Source organism: Condylura cristata, unplaced genomic scaffold, assembly GCF_000260355.1.
Source record: "Condylura cristata isolate star-nosed mole 26May11 unplaced genomic scaffold, ConCri1.0 scaffold00002, whole genome shotgun sequence".
Taxonomy (NCBI): domain Eukaryota; kingdom Metazoa; phylum Chordata; class Mammalia; order Eulipotyphla; family Talpidae; genus Condylura; species Condylura cristata.
In genome coordinates, this window is record NW_004567103.1 from 40,234,198 (window position 1) to 40,252,909 (window position 18,712).

The 18,712-nt window shown below is 38.8% G+C and overlaps 1 protein-coding gene across 1 annotated transcript in view; it reads left to right on the top strand.

The window, feature by feature from the left end:
- TTN (titin) overlaps positions 1–18,712 on the top strand; it is a 274,545-nt gene that overhangs the window by 28,597 nt on the left and 227,236 nt on the right. Inside the window, exons 21-42 of the mRNA XM_012726861.1 lie at positions 1,561–1,766; positions 2,287–2,520; positions 2,631–2,869; positions 3,836–4,107; positions 4,217–4,381; positions 4,475–4,643; positions 4,748–6,441; positions 6,579–6,860; positions 7,507–7,773; positions 7,869–8,141; positions 8,436–8,699; positions 8,787–9,047; positions 10,761–11,021; positions 11,530–11,793; positions 11,888–12,148; positions 12,276–12,536; positions 12,932–13,192; positions 13,689–13,830; positions 13,918–14,083; positions 15,159–15,390; positions 17,132–17,416; positions 17,654–17,779. Of these exons, the coding sequence (XP_012582315.1) occupies positions 1,561–1,766; positions 2,287–2,520; positions 2,631–2,869; positions 3,836–4,107; positions 4,217–4,381; positions 4,475–4,643; positions 4,748–6,441; positions 6,579–6,860; positions 7,507–7,773; positions 7,869–8,141; positions 8,436–8,699; positions 8,787–9,047; positions 10,761–11,021; positions 11,530–11,793; positions 11,888–12,148; positions 12,276–12,536; positions 12,932–13,192; positions 13,689–13,830; positions 13,918–14,083; positions 15,159–15,390; positions 17,132–17,416; positions 17,654–17,779 (6,585 nt within the window). The remainder of the gene's footprint in view (positions 1–1,560; positions 1,767–2,286; positions 2,521–2,630; positions 2,870–3,835; positions 4,108–4,216; positions 4,382–4,474; positions 4,644–4,747; positions 6,442–6,578; positions 6,861–7,506; positions 7,774–7,868; positions 8,142–8,435; positions 8,700–8,786; positions 9,048–10,760; positions 11,022–11,529; positions 11,794–11,887; positions 12,149–12,275; positions 12,537–12,931; positions 13,193–13,688; positions 13,831–13,917; positions 14,084–15,158; positions 15,391–17,131; positions 17,417–17,653; positions 17,780–18,712) is intronic.

Consider the following 18,712-nt stretch of genomic DNA (forward strand, 5'->3'; position numbering starts at 1 on the left):
TGAAGACGGCAGCAAACTGGGGAGCATATACCTTGCTGCAAGGGGCAGTAACCCCCTACCGCAACGTGTTGTTGCCAGACATGTGGGCATCGAGCTCAGTGCTCCTAGAGCAACATGGCTTTTATACCCTGGTTGGTGTTTTGACAGTATAAGCTAGTCCCTCCCGAGTAGTTGCCATAGCTCCCCCACCACCAGAACACCTAGTCTTTCACCACAAACCACTGAGATGTCCTCCCCAGTCCCTGTCATCACACTCTGGATGCCTCGGAACTATATCGGGCCAGCTTTCAAGGCTTGGTTTTAAAGTATGTCTTTGACCATTTGTTTGGTGTCTCTGTATTTTTCATAAAATGGACCATCTGGTATTTATCTTTCTCTCAGTTTATGTCACTTAGTATAATCTCTTCCTAGAACTTCCAACATTTTAAATGAAATCTGGAAAACCAGAATTTCTATTCTTCAGTCACCTGAAATAAATGTAATAGTGTTCATACCCAACAAAATATATCTGTGGGTGAATAGTTTCTGTGATTTGCTGTTCACCTTTATGGTGTGCCTTCTCAGGCTCTGTCTCATTTGAAATCTATACAAAACTCTTTAAAAAAAAACTTAATTATTCCCATTAAAAAGGTAAAATGACTCAGCAATTAAAAAGGACAAAATCAAGCCCTTCACAGAAACATGGGTGGAGCTGGAAGGGATTATATTCAGCAAATAAGCCTGAAAGAGAAAAGAAACTATCGGATGATCTCACTTGTGGGAGGAATGAAGAGAAAAAAAAAAAAAGGAATCAGATAAAAAGTAATTATAGATCAGAGACATTCTGTAGGGGAGGAGGGAGAAGGACCAGGACAGGGTGGGAAGAGCACAAGGGATTCCGGTGATGGTGCACGGGAAACTGGTGGTGGGAATTGCATGGGGAAATCATACATTGTGCAAAAATGAAGGGTGATATAATAAATATTTTTTAAAGATTTATTTTATTTGTACATACAGAACTGGGGTACAGGCCAGAGGCTCAGGGGTGGTGAGAGGCTTCACCAGAGACAGAGTGGGGAGCAGAACAGGCAGATTGACAAAGTACACTGCTGAGGAGAGCAGCGGGCGGGCCAGGAGAGGTCTGCCACACCATGTGGTCACCTCTGGGGCAGGCGGGAATCGAACACATGCAGAAGTGGCTTTAGCTTCTCAGTGCAGTGCTTTAACCCGCTGCGCCACCAGGGAGGGCCCATAATAAATATATTTTAAAAATAAAATAAAAAAGGTAAAATACTCAAGATTTCAGGAGGTAAATGAATTGTCAAAAATCACAGAGCAAATGAGGAAAACCTCCAGGGTAGATCTCAAAGGACAGACTATTGTTATAAAATTATTCTTATAATAATAGTGAATGCTTTGACTTGTTAGTGTAAACTTATTTTTGAGATTCAATCTAATAAATATTAATGGAGTACTTGATAATAATATTTATAAAATCTGACTTTCAGTTATCAATTTTCCCTAGCACAGTTACTAGAGGTTTTTTCATAATTAAAATTTAACTATGCTCTTACCTCCTAGCTGATTATGAGGCACTGATGAAATCCCAGCAAGAAATGTTTTACCAGACACAAATGACTACATTTATACAAGAACCTAAAGTTGGGGAAATAGCACCTGGATTTATCTACTCTGATTATGAAAAAGAATATGAAAAAGAACAGGCCTTAATTAGGAGGAAAATGGCCAAAGATACTGTAATGGTCAGAACTTTTGTAGAAGATCAGGTGAGTATAAAAATGATGGCTAAGTAATCATTTTATAAGTTATAATTTCCTCTCTCGAGGCCCTTCTTCTTTTTGATATTTTCACTTTCAAGTGGTGGAGTCAGGTTAACTGCCGACAAGTCTCCTAAACCTTTATGGCATGTTGCACATGTAACTTTACAAGTAGAGATTACATATATAAGGAAAATACATTCACCACTGCCAAAGTCCCTTCACCTGTCTGATGAACACCCCAAATGTAACTCCTACTCCTGGAATAACACTGACCTGAGTTGCCTGTAAACAAAACAAACAAAAAAGCCATCTAGATTTTTTTCCCTCAGTTAAAAAATGCATCAATCCCCGTGGGGATTACAATTGAGATGAAAAAAAAAAATGTGCAAAATGATGTAAAAATAAACATTTTAATAATAAAAAAAATGCATCAATCATTATCTCTGAAACTAATATAGTCATGATAATATAAATATAGTCATGATACATCTTTTGAACAAACTGTCATTTTTTTCCCACTACATAGGAATTCCATATTTCTTCTTTTGAAGAGAGACTTATTAAAGAAATTGAATATAGGATAATAAAGACTACATTAGAAGAACTTCTTGAAGAAGATGGAGAAGAAAAGATGGCAGTTGACATTTCTGAATCTGAAGCTGTTGAAGCGGGATTTGATTTAAGAATTAAGAATTATCGAATTCTTGAAGGGATGGGTGTTACTTTTCATTGCAAGATGTCTGGATATCCGTTACCCAAGGTAAAATATCAACATTTATGATACTTCCTTATTGTAATAAAAGCACAAATAGTTTACAACATAAGTATCTTTTCTAAACTTTATTCACATGTGCATGGCATTCTTTGCAGATTGCATGGTATAAAGATGGCAAGCGCATCAAACATGGAGACCGATACCAAATGGACTTTCTACCAGATGGAAGAGCCAGTCTGCGCATACCTGTTGTTCTTCCAGAAGATGAAGGCATCTATACTGCTTTTGCCAGCAATATCAAAGGAAATGCAATTTGCTCAGGGAAATTGTATGTGGAGCCTGCTGCTCCACTCAGTGCTCCAACTTTCATTCCAGAGCCCATGAGCAGAATCAGGTAAGATTTGTTATAAATTGGGTTGATCAGCATCAACCCAGATATCCCTTTTGATTACTGTTGTGTGAGGAGAAGACACCAGAGGCTGAGCTAGCACTTATGAGCAGTAGAGAGGATTGCCAAGAGTTTTTATTTTTAGCCCCTTTCTAAGATGGGCAGAGCTTTTTTGTTAGTGTATTATATTATTTTGGCAGTGTTATGCTAATATAGTGAAGGTCATAATGTTCTGCTTAATAGCTGTTGTCACATATAGTATCCTTAATTTTTAATCACTTTAGGGATTATTATATTTTAGAAGTGAGAGCACATCTGTGTTCTCTGTGATGTTGTGAAATTGCTTTTTGCACCCTGCCTATAATGGGCAGTGTGCGCCCCTAATATCCAATCCAAACCAGCTGGCTGCTGTGTATAGATAGGACTTGAATTTTTTTTTTCAAATATAATTTCTATGGTTTTTCTTCCTTTTTGATAAACATGTATGCTTTTCTTTTTGCATACATTTATTCAGGGTTTTTAAATTATTATTATTTATTGGTTTATTTAACCAACCAACACTTATTGAGATATTTTGGTAATTGACTTCAAAAGGTTTGGTGACTGATTCTTAATGATGAACACCTAATATTTAGATAATGTTATAATGCAATATTGCCTCCATTTTTTTTAAGGTTTAGTGATTCATTCAATCTACTTTAATGTGATGAGGAAAAGACAGCATTAATGACAGTTCCAAGATTTGGAGAGTGGGTACCTGGCTGTGCTGAATGGTTACTGACAAGAACTGAGGATAAAATATAACTTTGGGGACAATAACAATGTATTCTGTCTTGGATCCTAATGGGTTTTGGTGCCTCTAATATGCATAAAAAAATAAGCTCTAAAATAACATTAGTAAACAAGATAGAAAGAGATTGTTAATTTTGCTGAGTTCTAAGCTTCATGAAAATATTCCATTTTGTTTTTCAGATCTGTATCTCCACGTTCAGTCAGCAGATCTCCTATACGCATGTCCCCTGCACGGATGTCCCCTGCACGGATGTCCCCTGCACGGATGTCCCCTGCACGGATGTCCCCTGGACGCAGGCTGGAGGAAGCAGATGAGTCACAACTTGAGAGATTGTATAAGCCAGTCTTTGTGTTGAAACCTACTTCTTTCAAATGTTTAGAAGGACAAACTGCCAGATTTGATTTAAAAGTTGTGGGTAGACCCATGCCAGAGACCTTCTGGTTTCATGATGGTAAGTATGATAACTTTTTGCAAACAAATCTTTAAATAGAATGATAAACAGATATGTGTGGCCATTGATTTCAAAAAAATTAACTTCAAATTTACTTCTTGTTTGACAGGCCAGCAAGTTATCAATGACTATACCCATAAAGTAGTTATTAAAGAAGATGGTACCCAATCATTGATTATTGTGCCTGCAGCACCCAGTGATTCTGGAGAATGGATTGTAGTGGCACAAAACAGGGCAGGCAAATCTTCAGTTTCAGTGACTTTAACTGTGGAAGGTATTTATCATTAATAAATAAAAATGAAATTATCTTGTCACTTGTGTTGTAAGCTGGTATTTCAGTCCTAAATCATGACCTTTCTTTTTTTAGCTGTGGAGCATCAGGTAAAACCAATGTTTGTGGAAAAACTGAAAAATGTCAGTATAAAGGAAGGTTCCCGACTTGAAATGAAAGTCAAGGCCACGGGTAGCCCCAACCCTGACATTGTATGGTTGAAGAACAGTGACATCATTGTACCTCATAAATATCCAAAAATCAGGTAAGTTTGCTTGGAATAATAAAACTAAGCTCCTCATGCAAATCTAATAATCATGGAAGCTATAACAAAGTCTATATTGATGTATATTTATTTCCTTTTTATAGAATTGAAGGAACCAAGGGAGAAGCTGCCCTTAAAATTGAATCCACTGTTAGCCAAGATTCTGCCTGGTATACTGCAACTGCTATTAATAAGGCTGGCCGTGACACCACAAGATGTAAAGTAAATGTGGAAGTTGAGTTTGCAGAACCTGAACCAGAGAGAAAATTAGTCATCCCACGAGGAACATACAAAGCAAAGGAGATTGCAGCCCCAGAACTGGAGCCCCTCCATTTGCGATATGGGCAAGAGCAATGGGAAGAAGGAGATCTCTATGACAAAGAGAAACAACAGAAACCATTTTTCAAGAAAAAACTCACTTCCTTAAGACTCAAACGCCTTGGGCCTGCCCACTTTGAATGCAGACTGACACCCATTGGTGATCCAACAATGGTGGTGGAATGGCTCCATGATGGAAAGCCACTTGAAGCAGCCAACAGGCTCCGTATGATCAATGAATTTGGGTATTGCAGTCTTGATTATGGAGTTGCATATTCCAGAGACAGTGGTGTCATTACTTGCAGAGCCACTAACAAATATGGAACAGACCATACATCTGCTACTCTTATTGTTAAAGATGAGAAAAGCCTTGTAGAAGAATCTCAGTTACCTGAGGGGAGAAAAGGCTTACAGAGAATTGAAGAATTAGAGAGGATGGCTCATGAAGGTGCTCTTACAGGTGTAACAACTGATCAAAAAGAGAAGCAAAAACCAGACATCGTCTTGTTCCCAGAGCCGGTAAGAGTACTTGAAGGGGAGACTGCTAGATTCCGTTGCCGAGTGACAGGTTACCCTCAGCCCAAAGTCAACTGGTACCTCAATGGTCAACTGATCCGCAAAAGCAAAAGGTTCAGAGTTCGTTATGATGGCATTCATTATCTAGACATTGTGGACTGTAAATCCTATGATACAGGTGAAGTCAAGGTCACTGCAGAAAACCCTGAAGGCATGATGGAGCATAAAGTGAAACTTGAGATTGAACAGAGGGAAGATTTTAGATCTGTCCTGAGGCGAGCCCCTGAACCAAAGCCCGAGTTTCACATACATGAATCTGGAAAACTGCAGTTTGAAGTACAGAAAGTTGATAGACCTGTTGACACCACTGAAACCAAGGAAGTTGTGAAGTTAAAAAGGGCTGAACGAATTACCCATGAAAAAATGTCTGAAGAGTCAGAAGAACTGCGCAGTAAATTCAAGCGCAGAACAGAGGAGGGTTACTATGAAGCCATCACTGCTGTGGAGCTCAAGTCTCGCAAGAAGGATGAATCCTATGAAGAGCTCCTCAAGAAGACAAAAGATGAACTTCTCCACTGGACCAAAGAGTTAACTGAAGAGGAGAAGAAAGCCCTTGCTGAAGAAGGCAAAATCACTATTCCCACTTTTAAACCTGATAAAATCGAACTAAGTCCTAGCATGGAAGCCCCCAAAATTTTCGAAAGAATCCAAAGCCAAACAGTAGGTCAAGGATCTGATGCACACTTCCGGGTCAGAGTTGTAGGAAAACCAGATCCGGAGTGTGAATGGTACAAAAATGGTGTAAAAATTGAACGTTCTGACCGAATCTACTGGTACTGGCCTGAAGACAATGTCTGTGAACTGGTCATAAGGGATGTGACAGCTGAGGACTCTGCCAGTATCATGGTGAAAGCCATCAACATAGCTGGGGAAACCTCGAGCCACGCGTTCTTACTTGTCCAAGGTAATTTGAATTTCTCTCACTTGATGGATTAGTCTATCATAAATATGCATTAGTGTATTCTTTTTATTTTCTTTACCCATTATTCAAATTGTGAATTTAATTTAATGTAAGTGCCTTTCCCCTTCTTTTCCTGATAGCCAAGCAATTGATCACATTCACACAAGAATTACAAGATGTTGTTGCTAAGGAAAAAGACACCATGGCAACCTTTGAATGTGAAACTTCAGAACCATTTGTCAAAGTGCAATGGTACAAAGATGGTATGGAGATTCATGCAGGGGATAAATACAGGATGCACTCTGACAGAAAGGTTCACTTCCTCTCCATACTGACAATTGATACATCTGATGCTGAAGACTATAGCTGTGCACTAGTGGAAGATGAAAATGTCAAAACAACAGCTAAACTTATTGTTGAAGGTATTATATATGATTTCACCCTTTATTAGAGTTTTTTAAGCTTTATTTATTTATACATACAAGAATTGGGGTACAGGCCAGAGATGCAAGGGCAGTAAGAGGATTCACCAGAGATAGGGTGGGAATCAGATCAGGCAGATTGATAAAGTGCACCACTGAGGGGAGCAGTGGGCCCTGTCATGTGGGTCAGCTCTCTGGCTGGGGATTGAACTCATGCTGCAGTGGCTGCTGATAGCTTTATAATGCTGAGACTTACCCTTTGCACCACTGGGGAAGCCCTCAATCTAGATATAGTTGATAGATATATAACATTATGTTTCAGGCATGAACCACTATATTTTCCTACTTGCATATATTGATAAAATAAATCCTGAGTTTTATTTTCTAAGAATATTGCCAATTAGGAGCCTTAAGAAGCAAGATTATGTTAATGTCATTTTTAAACTTTTTTACTAAAAATAATTCTATACTTTAAGAAATAATAGTTTAAATATAAAAAAAAACTCTTCTATTGAAAATTTATTGCTCAGTCCTTCAGCAGGTAGATCTTAAAAGGGGGAGATAAGAAACATGCAAGGACTTTTCTCTATCTTACATCTACATACAAAACACTGCAGAGAAATTAACTTTTTATTTTGTCCCTCAGGTGCTGTTGTTGAGTTTGTGAAAGAACTTCAGGACTTAGAAGTTCCAGAATCATTTTCAGGAGAACTAGAGTGCATTATATCTCCAGAAAATATAGAAGGCAAATGGTATCATAATGATGTGGAACTTAAATCCAATGGCAAATACACAATCACATCTCGTCGTGGCCGTCAGAACCTCACTGTCAAGGATGTGACCAAAGAGGACCAGGGAGAATACAGCTTTGTTGTTGATGGGAAAAAGACAACCTGCCAACTAAAGATGAAACGTAAGTATTCCTGCTCTTGTTAGTTTGCAATGAGCACCCTTCTGGCTTATCCATATAAGATGATCATTATGTTTTCTTCTCCCCACATTTCACAGCTCGTCCCATTGCTATCTTACAAGGACTTAGTGATCAAAAAGTGTGTGAGGGTGACATTGTTCAGCTTGAAGTTAAAGTCTCCTTAGAAAACGTGGAAGGCGTCTGGATGAAAGATGGCCAGGAAGTGCAGCCAGGTGACAGGGTTCACATTGTGATTGACAAACAGTCACACATGCTGCTCATCGAGGACATGACTAAGGAGGATGCTGGGAATTACTCCTTCACCCTTCCAGCCCTTGGACTGTCAACCAGTGGACGCGTCTCTGTCTACAGTGAGTGCAACTTACAGTTTTCTGCGCACATTGTCAAGTGAGGTGGGGAGCACTGATGAATAGATATTTAATCAAAATTCACATTCATTAATGTAATTTTATAGAAATGAAACAATATCCTACCATACATAATATTTCCAGTTCATAGTAGTTGCCTCCTTTTCACCCATGTATATATTAGTAAATGTTGATTTTCTACAATACTCTCTTCTGACTTCAAAAGTGTTATATGCACTCTGTCATGATAAGCTGTAAGTTCATAATTTTTTTATGTGTGTATGTGTGGTTTTGCAGGTGTTGATGTGATTACCCCTCTAAAGGATGTTAATGTGATTGAGGGTACCAAAGCTGTGCTGGAATGTAAGGTATCCGTCCCTGATGTGGCTTCTGTCAAATGGTACTTAAATGATGAACAAATCAAGCCTGATGATCGTGTACAAGCCATTGTCAAAGGCACTAAGCAGAGATTAGTGATTAACCGGGCTTATGCGTCAGATGAAGGACCTTACAAGTTGATGGTTGGCAAAGTTGAAACCAGCTGCAACCTGTCTGTGGAAAGTAAGGATTCTACCACTTGAATCAGCATTATTGAAAGCATGCTGCCTTCCCAATATTATCATAACTGATTATTTTATTTCCCTCTAGAAATTAAAATTATCAGAGGCCTTCAGGATCTTACCTGTACAGAAACCCAAAATGTGGTCTTGGAGGTTGAGCTGTCCCACCCAGGAATTGATGTCTTATGGAATTTTAAAGACAAAGAAATAAAACCTAGTGCTAAATATAAAATTGAAGCGCATGGAAAAATATATAAGTTGACAGTTCTAAATATGATGAAAGATGATGAAGGAGAATATACATTTTATGCTGGAGAAAATATGACATCTGGAAAATTAACCGTGGCAGGTTGGTATTTCGATCATTTGATCAAAGTTCTCTTGTGTGACAATTGCTTTAATCTATGGAATTGTTGCCCATTTTTTCCCAAACTCCCATCCATTTCCAACTTCCAAGTCTCTGCTAATGCGCTCTCAAAGCTAATAGTACCCTCAGCACTGTTCCCAACAGCCTAAATCTTAAATGTTCTTCCAGGCAAGCCAACCTCAAATGCTGCCTCAATGAAGCCGTCCTTAATCTCCCCATCTGTAGGGGATTTGTTGCTTCAAATTTGAGATCAGTTTTTACATGTCTCTTTCATGGGTCTTACTACATAATTTTCTTTCTTCATTTCATTTTCCTGCATCAGGAAATCGCATCTTTTTTCTTGTTTGTGTATTACAATATATTGTGTATGCCAGATAATCAATAAATATTTCTTGAACTAAGTTTTATTTAAAATTTTCTATTCTAAAGATATATTTCTTTTATTTTACCCCTCCTTCTTCAACTTGTATTTATTTTGTTCCCTTTATACATTTTTATGAATCGACAGGTATTTTTAAAATATAATTCAATGAAAAAAAAATAGCTCAATATATCTCTTGTGTACAAAGTAGATATGGAGTATATCATTCTTATTCAGCACAAATTTCTAGCTAAAATGAAGAATTGATGTGTTTTTCCCCAAGAAAACATGAAAAGTCATCATTAATTTGTTTGGTCTGTTAAAATTTAAGTATTTAAAAAGTTGGTTTATTATAAGGAAATTAAATTGAGTGGTCCATGACTTCTGGCATATAAAAAAATCATAGGCAAATTGTATGTCTTACTCAGAGTGAAAGTTTCACAATTTATTCCCCCAGAGATTTGAGCATGAAAAAACCCGAACAAAATTTCAGATCCTGCATCTTGTATCAATTATATTTAGTATCAATTATATTTAGTATCAATTATATTTTTAAGTTGGTGGAAACAAGAAAAATATACTAGCCCCCATGTGGTTTCATACAACATTATTTAGGACACACAAAGCTAGGAACTTGGGTCATAACAAAAATGAATAAGGCATGACATTTTTTCTTGAAAAGTTCATAGTTTAGAGGGAAAGTGTCATATCAGCAACTTACTTGCTAAGGATATAATTGTTTCTGCTAGGAGATGATGGCAATGAGGGAAAAACTCCATGAAAGAGGTGACATTTGTCCAAATAAAGTTGTTTTTATATAATATAAAGTTTTATAGAATATAAAGTGGGATATATAGAATCCCTAATCTTATTGAAACTCTGATGTTTGTTTAGCAAAATAATTCTTATGCCACAGAAATACCTAGCTTTAAAAATGTCAGAGGGGTAAACCAATGCTCAAGAAAAAAAAAAAAACAACATTAACTTCTTACCAATGAATATCAGACATATTTCTGGGAAACAACCCTTAGAAGACTAAGCAGAATGCTTTAGAAGAAGAAGGAATGGAGTGAGAAGACTTCAGTGTGTCTGCGTGACATTACAGGCCTTAGAACTCTGTATTCACTTGACACAAATTCATAAGTTCCTCCTTTGCAATGCCTTTGATTCCAGTATTTTCTCTGGGTACCAGTCATGCATACTTAGAATTTGGGGTTTCTGTGATATCATCTCGATGTGAATAGAAGTGGTTTTTATTAGATAGTTTGTGATGTTCAAAATCATGATTTTAGACTTTATATTTAGTTGACTCTTGCACATCTCTCATTCCAAAGGGGGAGCCATCTCTAAACCACTCACAGATCAGACTGTGGCCGAATCCCAGGAAGCTATCTTTGAATGTGAAGTTGCCAACCCAGATTCCGAAGGGGAGTGGCTGAAGGATGGCAAACACCTACAGCTGAGTAAGAACATCAGAAGTGAACCTGATGGCCACAAGAGGAGACTTATCATTGCTGCCTCCAAACTAGATGACATTGGAGAATACACCTACAAGGTGGCCTCCTCCACAACATCTGCCAAACTCAAAGTTGAAGGTTGGTGATATAATAACAGATTTTTCCATTTCAAAATACTATTTTCTTGACAGCTATTTTTATAAGTCAAATGGTAGAACCATTTTGGATGTCAAGAAACTTTTGTAATCTCATGAACTTACTAAGCTTTCTGAAATGGAAAGAAAGTTTTCAACAAAGTGATAAATTGTTTGTAAGATGTGTTTCTGGAAGAAGCCATCGCTAGGTTCCAGTTCTGTGGCACTAGTAAATTAGATGTTCCCATTCTACAGCCCTTTTTCACTCTTCTTCTTATAGTCCAAAAGCTCTTAGTGTAAAGCCATGCAAACTTTGTTCCGTTCGAGTATAGAAAAGGTGTTGCATCACACATTTCAAAAGGAGTCCCCAGTTTTCTTAGTCTCCAGGTGCCACCTGCCTTGCTGCACAATGTTTAATAATCATTGGCACAATGATAAGGAGCTCACTTTGAACTTCTTTTACCCAATATGATTGTCATTATTTTCTAAACCAATCATAAATTTGCCTACAGCTGTCAAAATTAAGAAGACTCTGAAGAACCTCACAGTAACAGAGACACAAGATGCTGTTTTCACTGTTGAGCTTACACACCCAGATGTGAAAGGTGTTCAGTGGATCAAAAATGGGGTCTTGCTGCAACCCAGTGACAAGTATGACATCTCAGTCAAAGGAACGATTTACTCTTTGACAGTTAAGAACTGTGCTGTTGTGGATGAATCTGTGTATGGCTTCAAGCTTGGGAGGCTAGGAGCCAGTGCCAGGCTACATGTTGAGAGTAAGTTCACTCAGAAACACTTTGCATACAAGTTGCCAACTCAGCTTCCCTTCCAGTTAACCATGTTACTGATTGCTTGAACTTTCCTCATTAGCTGTCAAGATCATTAAAAAGCCAAAGGATGTGACCGCTTTGGAAAATGCCACCGTGGCCTTTGAAGTTAGTGTTTCCCATGACACTGTTCCAGTAAAGTGGTTCCACAAGAACGTGGAGATTAAGCCGAGTGACAAACACAGACTGGTCTCAGAGAGGAAGGTCCACAAGTTAATGCTGCAGCACATCTCACCCTCGGATGCCGGGGAGTACACTGCAGTGGTGGGACAGTTGGAATGCAAAGCCAAGCTCTTCGTGGAGAGTGAGTATTAGGTGTCCACCTGCATGATCCCAGATGAAGCCCAAGCATTCATTTGTTTGTACTTTGCTTCACCTATTTTTTCCCCCAAGGAAGTATATTAACTCAGGTGCTTTCTGATTTCCCCCAGCATTACATATCACAAAAACCATGAAAAGCATTGAAGTACCTGAGACTAAAACTGCCTCCTTTGAGTGTGAAGTGTCTCACTTCAATGTCCCGGCTATGTGGCTGAAAAATGGAGTGGAGATCGAGATGAGTGAAAAGTTCAAAATAGTCGTGCAGGGAAAACTGCACCAGCTGGTCATCATGAACACTAGCACAGAGGACTCGGCAGAATATACATTTGTCTGTGGCAATGACCAAGTCAGTGCCACTTTGAAAGTGACCCGTAAGTACAGAAATGACTATCCAGTAAATTCATTGTCACTCCCAACCCTGCACTTATCCTTTCTATTTGATCCACTCAAAATGTTCAATCGAAACATCCACTGTGTATTCACATTAAGCAAGGCACTAGCGTCTCATCCTGGGTAAAAGTTTATAGTTAGAGCAATATTTAAAGGTTACCTATAAATGTACCTCCATGTCTATTTCCTGCCCGTTCTGCCCCTCTGTACCCTACTATTGTCCTAGAGAGGGGAACCTCCAAAGGATCATCCTTCATATCTCTAAGCTGTAATCCCAGTTAACAGACATACTAAAACTTTCCAAGTTTTCAGTCTGCACATGTTTCAGCACATAGCATATTGACACAAAGTCAATATGTCTGTCTTTCCCCAACAGCAATCATGATTACATCCATGCTGAAGGACATCAACGCTGAAGAAAAGGACACCATTACCTTTGAGGTGACTGTGAACTATGAAGGCATCTCCTACAAATGGTTAAAGAATGGTGTGGAAATCAAATCAACTGACAGGTGTCAGACAAGAACGAAAAAACTCACACACTCACTGAACATCAGGAATGTTCACTTTGGGGATGCTGCTGAGTATACCTTTGTGGCTGGAAAATCAACATCGACAGCTACCCTCTACGTGGAAGGTAGGATCTCAGAAGTGCCATATCTATAAAAATGAACATCAGAGACATTAGGTGAAATGTTATTCACTGCATCAGTTCACTGTGCACAAATAAATGCAGAATATCCATACGGTCATATTATTAGGCAATGAAAAAGTACTGTTACATGCTACAACTTGAATGAACATTGAAAGCTTAACGCTGAGTGCAAGAAGCCTGCCACAAAAGACCACATACACTATATGATTCACTTAATAGGAAACATTCAGAAGATACAAATCTATAGAGACATAGATGGTGCCTAAATCTGAGAGGCGTTAAAGGAAGGGCCTGAGGGGGTGACTAAGAAACATGGTTTCTTTCAGGGATAATGAGAATGTTCTGATATTAAATGATGGTTGTAGCACTCTGGATATACTGAAAGTCACAGGATCGTATATTTAAATGGATGATTTGTACAGTACTTGAATGATATCTTAAGTTGTGACAAAGATTAATTTTTACATGCTTTCTTCAGCTCGTCACATAGAATTTAGGAAGCACATTAAAGACATTAAAGTCCTGGAAAAGAAGCGAGCCATGTTTGAATGTGAGATTTCCGAGCCTGACATCACTGTGCAGTGGATGAAGGATGGCCAAGAACTGCAGATTGTGGACAGGTCAGGTGCTTTTTTTGCCACGTTCCAGTAATTCCCAGTTTCCTTCAAGTTATTATGCATTAAAATTCATTTCCATCTCATCCACAGAATAAAGGTACAAATGGAGAAATATGTCCACCGCCTTCTGATCCCATCTACCCGGATGTCCGACGCCGGGCAGTACACGGTGGTGGCAGGAGGCAGCATGTCCACCGCTAACCTCTTCGTAGAGGGCCGAGATGTTCGCATCCGAAGTATTAAAAAGGAGGTCCAGGTATTGTCTACATGCTGAAATTTTGGAGAAATCATCACTAGCACATGCTCTATAGCTTTTTAAAATGTTGGACTCCTAATTTTCGAACCACAGTCTTCTAGAGAATGAAATAAGCTGATGGCTACTGGCTTCGACTCTTTTGCTGACATCAGTTTAGTCACAGTTTCTACTTAGGGAATAAATGTGTCCTTAGCAGCTGTCTAAATACTTTACATAGAGCTGCTGTAGAAACTTCACTGTCTAATAAGTGGCTACTTGCCAAGCAGCACCAACCAGAAAATAACTAAAATTTAAAATGTGGTATTCAACTAGAGTTAAAGGGATTTTAAAAAAGGTAGCATTTTCTCAGAAAACCTCCATTTATGGGGAGGCAAAAATGTAGACTTGGGTTATAAAGTCCTATAAAGTCCATGACGAAGATCAGTAAGAGCAAAGCTTTATTCTTAACAAGGACACTAAGCAAACACTGTTACTCTCTACTGCACAGGCAGAACTTGCCCTCAGGGACACTGATCTCCCTAGGTGGTGTAATGGATGAACATGTTAAGAGAAATATCATTTGTGTTCAGTTTCATTATACTGTTCATCCGGGTATTACAGGTCGTGGGCCATAGTGAAAAAGCCTTCACTGAGAACTCACAAAACCTGAATATTCCTTCCATCCTCTATTTTCCAATTCTGAACTTTGATTTCCTCACTTTTAAAATGAGGGTAATAGTTTTACTAGCACACAAAGTTACAGTTCATATCACCCAAGATCAAATTGAATAGTAACTTAAAAGAGTTTCGTAAACAAGAAAAAGCCCAAAGATGTCGTTATTTCTGTTATTAAGAAGCATGCATTCAGGGGTGAAATGGTTATTCCTGAGATGAAGCAGGTATAGCCTGAGTCACTACCAAAGAAGTTAGGGTACCATTTTGAGGAAGACTGAGTAGGACAGAATAGAATTTGTTGTAACCAGTCAACTTATATCATGTATAGGTTTTGCATGTTTTTCAAATGGACAGCTTTAGAAACAGTTTAACCAAATGGCACCCAAGGCTTTAATTTCCTTTCATGTTGTTTTATCAAAAGGTTATTGAGAAACAACGTGCTGTTGTTGAGTTTGAGGTCAATGAAGATGATGTTGATGCCCACTGGTATAAAGATGGCATTGAAATCAATTTCCAAATCCAAGAACGACACCAATACGTGGTAGAAAGAAGAATCCACCGGTTGTTTATCTCCGAGACCAGGCTTAGTGATGCTGGTGAATACACTTTCACGGCAGGAAAGAACAGGAGCTCTGTGACTCTCTATGTCAATGGTAGGTTGAAGTTTTAACATTTTTAACATTTTTTGTGGATTTACTTGCAGTAATCACCCCCTTTAAGTTACTAAAGTTGTGGGTTATTTCTAAAGAATGCAGAGTTAATAATGGTTAAGGCTACATCTTTTTTCACACTATACTTATGAAAAGGGACTGTTAAGATGTCATTTCATAACGTATCTAATGTACTGACTAAATCTTTATCTAGTTGGTCATTCCTGCTGCATATAGCCTTGTATCAATTACAGTAGACTCCATGTGGCTTTCTGGACACAGGATTCACTGTTTTGGTAGACTCTCTTTGGCCTCAACTACCTCGGTACTAGTATCACTACCACACAAAGGAGCATTTCCAGTCTCCAGGAGGTATTTCCTGAGAAGCCATGAGGCCCTTGAGAGCTACAGGTGATATAGAACTAGGTTCTCTGTGCCCCAAACTAGGACCAGGGACGATCAGTTTGGTGGTAAATTCTACATGCTCCTAAGTCCTCAGAGGGATGTCTTTAAACCTGTCATTTTCCTCACCAGAAAGCTTAAAGTTGAATTTGAGGTCTGCCTAGAGCGGAGACTAATCTTGTACAAAGAGAAAGAGAAACCCTTATCTTCACCTTGGGGCCTAACTGTCTAAACAAACCCCTGAGGCAGATGAAAGCACACCAGGGGTAAACTCAGGGTTTATAATAATAAGCCATCTTCCTTGGCTCTCAGAAGAACAAATGATCAAGATATAAGTTATCATTTCTGTTTTAGTGATAGGGAAACCAAGACAGAGAAATAAAGTTCTTTTTATGGCATAATCAGAAACCAGCCTCACAAGAGCCATTTTTTACCATATCTGGGTTCCATGAAGTACCCAGATCCCTGCACTTAATACACCTCTAGTGAGAAGAATATGCTTTAACAGTGTAAGAGGGAAACTAGCCTTAAATCTGATTTGTTGCCTTAAGCAGTTCTGCAATAGCAGTTACTCATTCTCTCATACCCATTTCTCTGGCCTATACATAAAGAAATGGTGGGGCCCTCCCTGGTGGCACAGCGGGTTAAAGTACAACACTAAAAAGCTAAAGCCACTTCAGCATGAGTTCGATCCCAGCCCCGGAGGTGACCCACATGGCATGGCTGAACTCTCCTGACCCACCCGCTGCTCCCCTCAGCAGTGTTCTTCATCAGTCTGCCTGTTCTGTTCTCCACTCTGTCTCTGGTGAATCCTTTCATTGCCCCTGCTCCTCTGGCCTGTACCCCAGTTTTGTATGCATAAATAAGTCTTTTAAAAAAATGTCAAAGACATATACATGAATAACTTGCAGACAAACCTGAATGGGAGAATTGCCTTATCACGTGATTTGCCCAAATGACTTTTAAAAATAAGTAGCTCACAGAAGTTTTTCTAGAATTGTTTAAGGCATTCTCCATTGTTGCACCCACATCAGGACTCCAAACCAAAACAGCAGTAATCACATTGTGTTAAAGAACTAGTCCTTTTCAGCACCCCTCACAGGTATGAAAATGTCTCATGCTGTTCCATCTACTTAAGGACATAATTCTAATGTTTCTTTCTGCACCACCCAAAGAATGTTCTAATATTCTGAGGCAAATGCAGAGATCACAGTTTCTAAATTTTATTTCTGAATACATAACCACCTGGCAACAAATGAATATGGTATCCCAGACACCTTTGTTTTTTGGCTTGTGTGTGCTCCCACTTTTTCACTGGTTCCTTGTTTTCATTCGTTTCCAGCTCCAGAACCACCCCAAGTTTTGCAGGAACTCCAGCCTGTTACTGTGCAATCTGGCAAGCCAGCCCGCTTCTGTGCTGTGATATCCGGCAGACCGCAGCCCAAAATTTCCTGGTACAAGGAAGAACAGCTGCTTTCCACTGGCTTCAAGTGCAAGTTTCTTCACGATGGGCAAGAATACACACTTCTGCTCATTGAAGCCTTCCCAGAGGATGCGGCTGTCTACACCTGTGAAGCCAAGAATGACTATGGAGTTGCCACCACTTCAGCTTCACTGTCCGTAGAAGGTAGACACCCCTTGCTGCTTCTTGGCTTAGAGTATAGCCTTAAAACCAACTTTTGTGCTCGCCTTGTGCATTTAAATGTACAATTTGGAATGGATGCAAGTAGATTATTTAGAAAGATGATATTACCAAACAGCAGAAGTTCTGCTTCTCTGTTTAATAAAAATAAGCCAGCATGCTGTTTCTGTGAGGTCTGCATGGTGACCTAATCATGAAAAATCTTGTGATCTTTGTCTTTAGTTCCAGAAGTTGTGTCTCCTGATCAGGAAATGCCGATTTATCCGCCTGCCATTATCACCCCACTTCAGGACACTGTCACTTCTGAAGGACGGCCAGCTCGCTTTCAATGCACAGTTTCCGGAACAGGTGGGTTTACATGAAAAGGTATTTTGCTAAAATTTACAGAGAACAATGTGGCAGAAAGTCTTCTCAACTTTTCCATCACAAACATCTTGTGTGCATAATTTGATGTGTAATGGCAATGTTGCTGAAATCTTACTTGAATTACTGAATTTAGAATTAGATCAGTTTTCTACCACTGTACTGCACACCTAAAAATGTTTAAAGTGATCAATGCTACATTATGTGAGGGGTTTTTTAACCAATATTTTAAAGTAAGAATTAGATCAGTGCTTTTCAACATCTGAAGATATCATGTTCCTTTGTGATTGTAGTTATGTGTTATCTCTTGAGAAAACACAATGACAGAACTACAATTGTTATTTGGCTCATTAAATTAGCAACTAATTACATTTCAAAAAAGAGTCTTTATATATAAGACATTGTTCAACCTATTATTTATAGGGAATGCTCATGTGAAAAGGTTTATTTCTTGGTAAGGCTGTTCCCTATAGTGTTCAAAAGTGGGGGTTATATGGTTTGAGGAGCTGGATATGAATGTTGGCTCCACTGTATGACCTGAGGCAAATATGATTCTTCCTGTTCTTTTATTCTCATGAATAAAGTGAGGATAATATTGCATTCTTAGTACATATATTTCTTGAGAGCAATTTTAAGACCTAAAACCTGCTGACTGAAAATACTTAGCTATGGAAGACAGTAGCTAAAAGAAGGTGAGCTCCATAGGAGTAAAAGTGGATTGAGTTCTGGATGGTTCCTGGTGCAGAATAGACACCATTGAAATAATTGTTGACTACACAAATGCGCGATTGTCTGGTGACTGTTACTTCCGTCACTTCAGTCTATTTCTGGATTAGGTTAGATGAACCAAGTCAGTGTTTTCCATGGGGTTCCTCAATACTAGTCCCTACATCAGCTCTGATGATTTTTTTTTTTTTT